Raw genomic sequence first — 12,593 nt, 5'->3', positions numbered from 1 at the left:
TCACACACAGTCATACTGGTGGTGGTAAACTACCATAGTAGCCACAGCTGCCCTGGGGCAGACTGACGGAAGCGTGGCTGCCATTCAGCGCCTACGGCCCCTCCGACCACCACCTCAAACATACAGCAGTCATACACATTCACACGAGGCAAGATGGGTGAAGTGTCTTGCCCAAGGACACAACAACCATGACACAGGTGGCAGAGCAGGGATCGAACCGCCAACCCTTGGATCATTGGCCAACCCGCTTAACCACCTGAGCCACGGTCGCTATGTTGGAGGCAGAGCTGGAGGCTGATGGGGGATCATCGTCAACTTCCCTGGAGGAAGTTGTGGAAGTCGGGTACAGTGCCGAAGGAGTGGTGGACCAGGGTGGTGGTTCCTCTCTTCAAAAAGGGTACCCTACTCAGCCTCCCTGGCAAAATCAATACTGTGGGGGGTGCTGCGGGAGTATGGGGTGAGGGGTTCCCTTCTCTGGGACCCGACTATGGATAAGTGGTTGAAGATGATGATGATGATTTATACAGAGAGATTGAAAAATACAACATAACATAATATATATTTAAATTAACTCCTCCAACTATCACGACTGAATCCTCAATATTATTTAATTATGATCTATTTATATTATATTTAATCTATGTATTCCTCTTTTTCAAATGGGAAAAATACAGTATACCTTAATCAAAGTTTATGTGAGGTAAAATCAATAAATTGTGGAATTCCACAAGAAAGCAACCTGGAACCACTGCTATATTATGTATTTACCAATGAACTACCGTTAAGCTTAACTAATGCCAAAATAGTTATGAAATTGATGACTCTACAATGTAAAATATACAGTCCCCTCCAAAAGTGTTTTGGGAGAGTGAGGCTGATTCCTTTATTTTTGCTGTAAACTTGAAAGATTTGGGTTTGACACCAAAATATGAATATGAGACAATAGACAAACATTTCAGCTTTCATTTCCAGGTGTTAACATCTGGATCTGATACACAACTGAGAAGATATCATTATTTGTAAAGGAACACCACATTTTTAGGTGAGCAAAAATATTTGAACAGATAGACTTAAAATAAATTAAAACTGCGAGCAGTGATGACCGGGCCCTCGCACTCCCGTGCTGGACGCCGTCCCGGCCGGCCGGCCTCGGTGCTCCGGGTAACCGCGTGAGAGAATGCGCCGCGGTCTTCTCCTCTTCGGAGCGCGCGGCACAGCAATACCTGTCACCGGAAGCGCGGAAGTAACCGTGATGCGCTTGACACGGACGCGAGGACGTCCTCGGGCCTGGGCTCTTACCAGGCGGGTGAAGTTTGGAGCGCGTGGGACAGTGCAGAGCGAAATTACAGCGACTTCCTGTTTCGTGGCAATGACGCCGAGAAACTACGAAGGCCACGGAGCCGATAGAACCAGCTTCCCGTGTTATCATTGTCTTTGGACCTCCCTGAGCTGCTTTGAGGTTGATTTGATCAAGTGTGTAGGACTTGGAGGTAAATAACCAACATGCAATATTTACTTTGCCCAGCAGGTGGCGCTCCCACTTTATATGAATATTAGTGTGGGGGCTTCCTCAGGCCTTGGGTCTCATTAACCATAAAACATTTGGAGAAGATGAGACAGAGTATGGTGGAGTTAGGCCAACTTCCTGTTTTTTGGCAAATACTTCAAAATAAAAAACTTCCTGTTGATTTCGGGGCGGGGCGTCCAGAGGCTTTTTTGTTTTTACTAGGATTGTACAATGCTGTATGAAATTGTGTTGTTCTAAGTATAACACAGCCTGAGTTATCATCAATAGAAGGCTTCATGACGTCCATTTTTGATGTGTTTTGGCGAATGACACTCCGGTGCTGCAAGACGGTAGTTCCGTATAAAACAAGCTTTCGGGTTTTTTTGCACAAAAAGTTGTTATGAGTCCACTTTACTCTGCAATCCTGCAGAGTAATGTGGAGTTATGACTTTTGAGTCAATTTTGGTGAATATTGGCCATTATTTCGTCATAGTTATTCGGAATCCAACAAAACATTTGTTGGTATAAATACCATGTCTTATGAGTGTCCCCATCATTTTTGTTTTGCAAAATATGTTCCTACTAGGAGTTATGAATTTTTGAACATTTTGATGATTTTCGGGTCAGAAATTCACATATTTCAAATTAAAAGACTTCCTGTTGAGTTTGGGGCAGGGCTTCAAGAGGTGCAGCTAGGTATAACACAGTTTCATGAGGTTCGTTTTTTATGATGTTTACGTTAACTTTGACCCCCAATAGCTCCCTGGTACAATGCTAATTTTGAAATATTTTCGCGATTTAACATCGGGCAAGCGTTTTGAGTATTTGAGAGGTGATTCGACATCCCTGGCGTAAAAACTCTAAGACGAGTTCGTCGATATGTGAAATGCTGTAATATGGCAATTTTAGGCACTAAATCCAAAATGGCCGACTTCCTGTTGAGTTTGGCCCAGGATATAAAATTGCATTTAGGTGCGCCTCGGGCCAATACATGTTGTCCTAAAATTTCAGGCTTCTAGCCCAATTTTTTATCATGCATTTCCTGAAAAACTGGTCTCGAAACCAACGATAAGTTGCAATTTTTTGCAGGTCTGATGGGTACGCAAAATATTTTCAACTTATGCATGATGGGAAGGAGGTGAAAAGTGCCAAAAACCACTAAGAATAATAATGAAAAGAAGAAGAAGAAAAATTCTGGCGGCTTCAATAGGGCTTCGCACCGTATTCGGTGCTCGGGCCCTAATTAAAGTGAATAAGACTTAATATTTTGTCGCAAATCCTTCGCTTGCAATAACCACATCAAGCCTGTGAACCATTGACATCACCACACTTTTGCATTCTTCTTTTGTGATGCTTTTCCAGGCTTTCACCGCAGCCTCTTTCAGTTGCTGTTTGTTTTGGGGGGTTACTCCCTTTAGTCTCCTCTTAGCAGGTGAAATGCATGCTCTAAAGGGTTTAAGTCTGGAGATTGTCTAAAACCTTCCACTTCTTGCCGCTGATTAACTCCTTTGTTGTTTTTGCAGTGTGTTTTGGGTCATTATCTTGCTGCATGATGGAGGATCTTCCAATCAGTTTGGTTGCATATTTCTTTACATTGGCAGACAAAATGTCTGTATAAACTTCTGAGTTCATTTTGCTGCTGTCAATGTTTTGGTTTCAGTTCTGATGAACATGATAACGGCTCTGAGCTGCCACTGTGGCCGCTGTGCCATGGACACGTCAGACTGCACCTGAAAAATAGATTCCTAGGAATATATATTTGCTTATTTTAAGGAAGTGAAAAATGTCACCACCTGGATTTTACTAGGCAAATAGGCAAGCGCTTTTCATCAGTCAAAAACTATAGTCATTGGGGCGCCTGTGGCGCAGTGGGTAAGGGCGTCCCCCCCATGGCCCCAAGCCCCTCAGCAGACCCGGGTTCGAATCCCGCCCGCCCTCTCTGCCCCACCTCACCTATGTCTCTACAAAATCTGTCCAATAAAGCAAAAATGCCCAAAAAATATCTTTAAAAAAAAAAAAAAAACTGCAGTCAATACTGTAATATGTTTCAGTTGGCAACAAGTTATTAAAGCCTAACTGATGCAATGAATAGCTTCTTACTTCTTAAAACAACCATGTCAGAAGACATATGCTGTGGTTTTGGAAAAGATGCAACTCTGTTTCAGAAGGGTGAAATTATTGGCCTGCAAAGAATACTAAACTCAGGGGAAAGAATGAAAATACTAAAATCATGTCAAGAACTGTCCAACGCATTATTGAAACCTGGAGAGATAGTGGTGAACCGTCATCTTTGAGGAAGAAATTTGGTAGGAAAAACATCTTTAATGATCATGATGGGAAATCATAATAAAATAAAATAATTTGGTGGAATCAAAATTTAAAATATCAACAATAGAACTCCCGGCTATGTTTAAAACTGGGGTATATGATTTCTGATTGGTCAAAGTGAACACGAGTGGTACACTTTGACCAATCAGAGCGAGGCTCCGATTCTAAAATGTTTTAAAAATTAAAAATAAATATGATTCTCTGTTCTTATTGGCTGTTGGGACTGTCCATTCACTTTGGCACCGACGTTGTTGGTGTAGAGCGTGTCAGGGAGGGACCATAGGGGAGGGACCAAAGAGAACAAGTGGAGCGGTTGAGGTATTTGGATTCAAATCTCTATCCCAACTGCTATTTTCTCCCCAAATCATATACCCCAGCTTTAATAGTGAAAGTAAGAGCATTTGCACACACACACACACACACAATGCTTACATTAAAATGTTGTACCAGCCAAAGGTACCACCCTTTAATCAGCATTTTCATATGCCACACCTTCCACACAGTTCAAGGTGCTCTGAGGAACTTTGTTTGTTGTCACTCTTGCTCCCCCTTTGGACAAAAGCGGTAGTGTTTTTATTACACCAGCTGTTGTTCCTGGCTGAGCGTACCCATGACCAACTACATAGAGTTTACATCTATCTTGATACTTTTGCACGATAAGATTTCTTTTCCCCAGTTTTTAAAGGGGGAGTTTATAAGTGAGGACATGTATTTGAGGGATTGGATACTGAATATGTCTTTGGTTGACTTTGGGCTGCAGCTCCTATTGTATATATAAAAATAAAATAAATACATTTAAAAAATGCTAGACTGGGTTTAGTCTGATGTATGTCAAGGCCACACATTGTTTTTATCTCCCCAGATATACATGTATTAGGTAGAGAAAGTCATTTATCCAACGAGGTGTGAGCAGAAATTTAAAAGCAATACAAGACAAATCCTTTAATATCATAACAAGTCTAACTATATCCATGCATTAGTAAGCCAGGATATACTGTCTATATTTAAAAAAAGACATGATCTACTTGTAATAGTGCATTTATTTCATTCTTTGCCTCATCTTCGTGCCATACAATGGTGAGAGGTAATTTAGAGGTGGTTCATTCTACATCTGAACATGGAACCAACGTTTGGTTTAGTCTGGGGGAGGGACATGCTGTGTGTCTGTGACGGATATCTGACCTCCAACACTCTTCATGTTTCTAGAATTGCGTTTGTGTTTGTGTGTGTGTGTGTGTGTGTGTGTGTGTGTGTGTGTGTGTGTGTGTGTGTGTGTGTGTGTGTGTGTGTGTGTGTGTGTGTGTGTGTGTGTGTGTGGGTGGGTGTATCTATAATTGATTCATCAAATGAATGAATATGTCTCTATATTTTTCTGTTGTAAATGTTTCTCCGTCACATACACTGATAAATAAATACAGTTATGATCGACAGCTGTAGAAAACACCTGTGTGTGTGTGTGTGTGTGTGTGTGTGTGTGTGTGTGTGTGTGTGTGTGTGTGTGTGTGTGTGTGTGTGACCCCTGGGTGCCCTCAGTCTGTTTCAACTGCACTACTGATGTAAGATGAAAGGAGCAAAAACACACACACACACAGACACACACACACACACACACACACACACACACACACACACACACACACACACACACACACACACACACACACACACACAGACATACTGAAAAGGTTAAAAAACAAATAGCCTAAAAAACCCAGTCGAAAAAATACAAAAACAGTAACACGACAACAAAGGATACCACTACAGCTTTTTTCCTCGTTTAATTTTTTCTTTATTTCATCGTCATGGATAGATAGATGGATGGATGGATGGATGGATATAGATGGATGGATGGATATAGATGGATGGACGGACGGACGGACAGACAGACAGACAGACAGATGATCTGTCTGTTATATAAAATGAATGTTAGTAAAAGTGCAATCAGAGAGACAGACTAATCACAGGCTCTTACAATGTCTCTTTCTCTCTGTGGGCGTTTTGCTCCTTCAACCTGTGTGTGTGTGTGTGTGTGTGTGTGTGTGTGTGTGTGTGTGTGTGTGTGTGTGTGTGTGTGTGTGTGTGTGTGTGTGTGTGTGTGTGTGTGTGTGTGTGTGTGTGTGTGTGTGTGTGTGTGTGTGTGTGTGCGTGTGTGTGTGCATACCACTGCTTTCTGTCCATGGTGATGAAATGCTTTCCAAAATAGATAGAATGAAAGGCATTGTCAGTGTTCTCTGTAGTCGACATTATGATTGCGAAAGAGATATACAGCTCTGGAAAAAATAAAGAGACCACTCCAAATGTTCGGGGTCTATCGTTTGACTATTTATAGACATATGTTTGAGTAGAATGAACATTTTGGTTTTATAATATAAACTTCTGACAACATTTCTACCAAATTCACAATAGAAATTTTGTCATTTAGAGCATTTCCATTAAGTAATGTAGAGATGAAGATTTAAGAAAAATCCACACTGGTCTCTCAGTTTTTTCCAGGCCTGTATTTGTATTTTTGTGTTAAGAGGAGGAGATGTGTGGCTCTATTTCAATGGTGCCATACAGTACCTTTGCTGAAAGTCACATGGTTTGCACGTTAAAGGTGCTACAAGGAACTTTCAGTTTGTGTTCATTCTTGCGCCCCCGTTGCACTGCATGTCATTCCCCTCTCTGCCCCATTTCAACTCTGTCTCTCCAAATATGTCTAATAAAAAATGAAAAATGGCCAAAAGATAATCTTAAAAAATAAAAAATTCAAATTAAAGTCTTGCGGGGTCTGTTCTTTCAAAATAGATAGCTAGATAGATAGATAGATAGATAGATGGATAGATAGATAGATAGATAGATAGATAGATAGATAGATAGATAGATAGATAGATAGATAGATAGATAGATAGATAGATAGATAGATAGATAGATAGATAGATAGATAGATAGATAGATAGAGACCAAGCTCAGCCCGAAGCAACGCACGTCTCTCGCATCTCAACTTCTCATTTCAAAGATTGATTTTACGGCTTCAGAACATTTTTAATGAAAAGGCAGATTTTACATTCACACATAGTCCAGAATCTGAATAATTGAAAGACTCCAGGTTCATTTCATAGTAATACATAAGATTTACTGTTCGTTTTCTATCTCCAGCCTTTCTGTATAAAATAAGTTAAATAACTTAAAGGTGCTACGAGGAACATTTAAATATTTCTGAAACAGTCAAATGTTTCCTCTGATGATCATAAATTACATGTAACAACAAACGAGACTATCAGTGCAAATAATTCTATTTGTATATAGTTTTTCTTAATGCCTTTGTCATGGGGTATACGCTCACCCAGGAACAACAGCTGGCGTAGCAAAAACACTACCGCTTTTGTCCAAAGGAGGTGCTAGAATTAACAAAAACTGAAAGTTCCTCGGAGCACCTTTAACAGATCTGCTTCTATTTGAATATGTGAAAACAGCAAAAATCAACTGTCTGTTTGATTGTCCAAATAGGGTCACCGTAGGAAGTCCCAGTGCTCCCAGTGTTCAGTCCACACCTGGCTTAGGCTCAGGTGTGGAGCAAAAGTTTTAATACAGCTAAATTCCTACCTGTTTGTGCACTGCAAAAAATAGCTGACGTTAATACACAACCTAGGCTCTGTAAACTGGTGAGGGGCCTATACCGTGGCTAGCACATGCCCATTTTACAGAGCCTAGGCTGTGTATTAACGCCAGATTTTTTTCAGAATACACCTGAGCACCAGTTTCTTTACAGCTAAATTGAAATGTATGTGTTTTTTGAAGGCAACACAGCCTTAATTCCTGTTTAATATTTGGGCAGCTGTGGTGAAGTGTGTAGGGTGGTCAACCCTCAACTGCAGGGTCGGTGGTTCGATCCCCCGTCTCCCCGCCACATGTCAAAGCGTCCCTGTGCAAAGAGACACTGAACCCACAAATTGCTCCCGATAGTCAACCTGCTATTGGTGTATGAATGGTAACGTGTGAATGGGAACAGGTCTCCCTTGATAAAGAGTCTCCGGTCTCAATGGGATTTAACCTGTATAAATAAAGGTTAAAAAAAATTCTCAAAGTAGTTCCTTGTCCCTTATCCATCCTGGTGTACTTGTCCCGGTATTAGCGCTTCCCTCTCGAGCGCGGCCGCCGACGTAAACGGCGTGATCGTTTCCAAGGAGATCTCTGGCTCCTCCTCCACTCTGACCGTTGCAGGAAGTAGCAGCATTCTATTGTTGCTACGGGAACAATTCGAAATTATCGATTCCGCGTCAAACTGACATGCGCTCACATCATCATCATCCAAATTCTCCGACCTTGATTGTGCATTGTGTTGTGTCATTTGCGTGCACGGGACTAGCAATTCCTTATGTAGCGTCGTATCGTGGTGGTACGAAACCAATTCCTCGCTGAAATTAACGGCCTCCACCGCATTATTGGAACAGATTTGGTTGCAGCCGAGAATGGTGGCGAAAGCGCGTCGAAAATCGGCGTTGAAAGCGTAAATAACAGGGTTTAAGGATGAGTTAGCCCAGCCGAACCAGACGAAAACGGCGAAGGTTGTGTCGCTGACGCACGGCGGGTCACAGAAAGGCACGGTGCAGTTTAAGACGAAGAAGGGAAGCCAGCAGAAGACAAACACGCCCATGATGATGGAGAGAGTCTTCAGCACTTTGGTTTCCTTCTTGAACGAGGATTTCAGCGAGGCTTCGTCGTTGGGTCGGTGTTGATGTTGATTCCTGTGAAAGAAGGGTTTGAGAACGCATTAGATTCACTATGTTAGAAATAATTTTGTAACTTTTTTACTATAGATTACATTTATACTTAGATTTAATTTAACTTTAACTATTATTATTTTAACCATTTTTACTCATTTTAATTTTTACTACAGAGTATATTGTCTCAATTTCTGTACTTAAAGCTGTAGTGCGTAACTTTTAGTTGGTTCCAGTAATAGAAGGGTTGAGAACGCATTAGATTCACTATGTTAGAAATAATTTAGTCATTTTTTTGGTAGACTAATAATGCAACAAAGTGCATTTTCTGTACTTTAAGCTATACTGCGTAACTTTTTTCATATGAATGATTATTGCTTATATTCAAGCCGTCGCCAAACGAGTTGACACAAAGTTGATCAAGCCTGACAATACATACAAACTAAGAGTTTTTATGTCTTAGTTTGTATGTATTGTCTGGTGTTGTTTGTTTGTTTGTTTGATTATTGTTACAAAAAAAAAAGCAAAATAAAAAGAATTATACAAAAAAAACAAAGTTGATCAAGCCTATCAGCTCCACAAATCTGTATTTCTCAGTATGGCAGCGTTTACAAACTGGTGTCTCCCCCCGACACTGGTTCAGGAGCTCAGACAAATCAGAAGAAATGTTTCAGTTGTTGATTTTACTACTAAGAATCATGCATCTACATGAGGTAAAGCCTTCAGTGATGGCACATGGATTTTATACCTTCAGCTGTACGTCCAGGTTTTTTGTTAGCAGAAGAATCAACAACTGAAACATTTCTTGGGCTCTTCTTGGGATTTTTCTGAGCTCCTGCACCAGTGTCAGGGGGGCGACACCAGTTTGTAAATGCTGCTGCCATACTGAGAAATACAGAGAGAGTTTTGTGGATCTGATATGCTTAATCAAACTTTGTGTCAACTAACTTGCTGATAGCTTAAACATAACCAACATGAATTCCTATGAAAAAAGTTACGCACTATAGCTTTTAAAAAATAAGTTCCTTTTTTCTACCCACCTCTGGTTCCTGTTGACGGCATGTTGACAGCCTTGGTTGTGCGCTTGCTCCGCGGCCCTTTCCAAAGATGTTATCCGACGTATCTGTGTCTGAGCGATCCGATATATCCTCGTATAAGTCGCTATCATGATCACCACCGGTATGTAGAAGCTGATGAGCGAAGACGATATTGCGTAGGTTTTGTTCAAATTGGCCACACAGCTTTTGGCTCCAACCGTGCTAGCATTGAGGTAGCCGCTACTCAGAACGCTACTAGAACTCGAATTTCCTAACGACATCATCTCTGACATCATCAAATCTTGTTGTTGTTGTTGTTGTTGTTGTTGCTCGGCGACCTGATGCCAGTTGAGTTGGACGGGAATGAATGAGATTAAGATGGAGAGGGTCCAGGCCACGCCGATCATGATGAAGGCCACGCGATGTGTCATCTTGCGTTCGTATTTGAAGGGACTGGCGATGGCCCAGTAGCGATCCACGCTGATGATACACAGATTCAAAATGGACGCCGTCGAACACATGATGTCGAATGCGATCCAAACCTAGACAGGGACAGAAAAAAAGTCAAAAGTCAAATTTATTTCTATAGCACATGTCATGTTCTGTCTTTGTCTTGTCTTGTTTTGGTGGTTCCCCGTGTTTCCTGTTTTATTTTGGTATGTCTGTCTTGTTCCTCCCCATGTCCTGTCAAGTTTCCCTCCTGTTTGATTGCTGTTCCCTCCCCTAATGTGTTTCACCTGTCCCTCGTTGTCTGCCCTGTCTTGTGTGTATATAACTCCCTTTTGTTTCTTTGTTCCCTGTCCGAGTATTGTACCTGTTGGTGAGTCTGTCCCTGTATGTTCCTGTGTTCCCTGTGCCTTGCCTTTTTTGCATGTCTGGAGTTTTTGTGTTTTTGTGGAGCAAATAAATAGTCTTCTAGTTTTACTGTCTGCATCTGGGTAGTGATGGTGAGATGAAGCCCCGTGAATGTGTCGAATCTTTCTGGCCAAATGCTTCACCAAAAAGCCTGATCAACAAAGCCCCATTTAACAGCTCATTTAGGAATACTGACATCTGCTGGTATGTTACGGTAGTGGCTCTCTTATTTCACGTAGCGAGCATAGACAGTATATAAAGTGAGGCAGTCGCATGATTTCAGAAAACAGGGCTTCGTTTGTCTTTAGTCACGTGGTACTGTGACAAACGATACAGGCCTCGAGACAGGCTTCATCTGGACACGCCCCCTTTGCGCGACACAGGCTTCGGGGCTTTCGTGTCGGACCTAACATCACTACATCTGGGTCCTACTTGAAATCCAGTGTTAATAAACAGCCAAGGCTCTGTAAACAGGTATGTAAACAAAGGGGCCCACGCAACTACACATGCTAGTTTACAGAGCTTAGATACAACGCATTTCCCCCCACCCCCAACTGAATGGTAAGAAAGATTTTGTGGATTTGGGTTAACAGTTCCAGGGGCTTCAATGTAAGTGTGATATCCATGTCAAATAAAATCCAATCGATCAATTAACTACCCGAACTGGTACGTAAAACCAGGGGTAGGCTATCTAAACAAAGCGATCCACAACATGCCCGTTTACAGAGCCTAGGCTGTGTATTAACATTGGATAATTAAGGCCCTGTGGACAACATGCAGTGGATCATGAGGAGATATTTACTGATTTTGAAAAAGTGATTTTGACAACAAGCGTTCTCTAACGCTTCTCACTGACTCCACCTTTAAACAATGCATCTGGTTCGTCCAGTTTAAGTGTAGATGTCTATATCAAATGAAATACAATTAACCAGTTAAAGACCTACTTCACCGGTGGGAATATGAAGGTGTATTGAACTCTGAGATTCTATGTAGTATAAATGTGCAAACATTTTAGAAATCGGTTCATCCTAGCCTGAGAAAAGGCAGAAAGAGTGTTTTATGGTCTCACTGTCTAACCCTACATTTTCCCATGCGTGACATCACACATGGTAAAATGTATGGTTAGGATAAACAGGACAGCTGGGCCAAGGGAAGACTGAGGGAAGACTGAGGGATTAATAACCTCATTCATTATATTATAATAGCAATTTTATGATGATAGAACGCCGGTTCCGTATGGGTGAAGTATTCCTTTTACTAATCAACTTGATCTCACCTCACAAAACCTCCCGAACAGCCAGGTGCCGGTAACCTGGGTAACAGCCTCCCAGGGCATCACCAGCACGGCCACGAACAGATCGGACACGGCCAGAGAAATCACAAAGAAGTTTGTGACTTTGGATCGCAGGTGTCTGAAACGCACGACCGCCCAACACACCAGAGTGTTACCGAGCAGCGTGGAGACTATGAGAAGGAATAGGACGCACCCTACAAGCACACGCACGCCACTACTCCTCCTTCCAGTTACTGTATCTTCATCAAATTCATCCTCTTCCTCAGTGTCCATTGTACCATCCAAATCCGAAAGAACCTGGGTGAAATTCCTCCATATCGTGAAATTTTCCATTTTTTTATTTATTTTTTTCAGTCGACACAGATATTGGCGATTTTATATTGCCAACAGGTAGTTAGTATCCACAAATGAAAAAGAGTGTGTCAATGTCGTGTTCCCTGATATTAATATACATGACAAAAGTTACGCAATATAGCTTTAATATAACACTTTTACTTGAGTGCGATTCTAGGCTATTATAGTTTTCCCTTTTTTTTCTCGGTATCGACACAGAATTGGCTATTTTAAAAGTGCCAACAGGTAATTAGTATCCACGAGAAAAAGAGTATGTCCGTGTCACCGTCTTTCCTGATACACAATCCATCCTATTTCATCTCCCAATGAAGAATTTCAGCTGAAAAAATAGTCAAATAAAAGGTTTTTTGTGTCCTTAGTATAAATCCAGATCTCCTTATGAAGAAGAAAATATGTATTTGTCCTTAATTTTTAAAAAAAAGTCGACATTTTGCAGTAAGATCTTCCATCCTTTCATGTCTAAATGACCAATTTAAGAAGAAATAAATTGTCCAATAGAAGGATTTCTTGTTCTG

The 12,593-nt window shown here is 41.3% G+C and overlaps 1 protein-coding gene across 1 annotated transcript; it reads right to left on the bottom strand.

Moving 5' to 3' along the window:
- Window positions 1-7,916: 7,916 nt before the first annotated feature.
- Window positions 7,917-12,057, bottom strand: LOC307257086 (D(1)-like dopamine receptor; the record flags this gene model as incomplete). The annotated part of the gene is made up of 3 exons (XM_080036215.1): window positions 7,917-8,562; window positions 9,579-10,117; window positions 11,707-12,057. 3 exons carry the CDS (start codon window positions 12,055-12,057, stop codon window positions 7,917-7,919), a joined length of 1,536 nt encoding a protein of 511 aa, XP_079892341.1.
- Between the last annotated feature and the right edge of the window lie 536 nt (window positions 12,058-12,593).

The sequence above is a fragment of the Ammodytes marinus genome, assembly GCF_949987685.1.
Source record: "Ammodytes marinus genome assembly, chromosome: 11".
NCBI classification, from domain to species: domain Eukaryota; kingdom Metazoa; phylum Chordata; class Actinopteri; order Uranoscopiformes; family Ammodytidae; genus Ammodytes; species Ammodytes marinus.
This window is presented reverse-complemented; position numbering and strand designations above follow the sequence as displayed.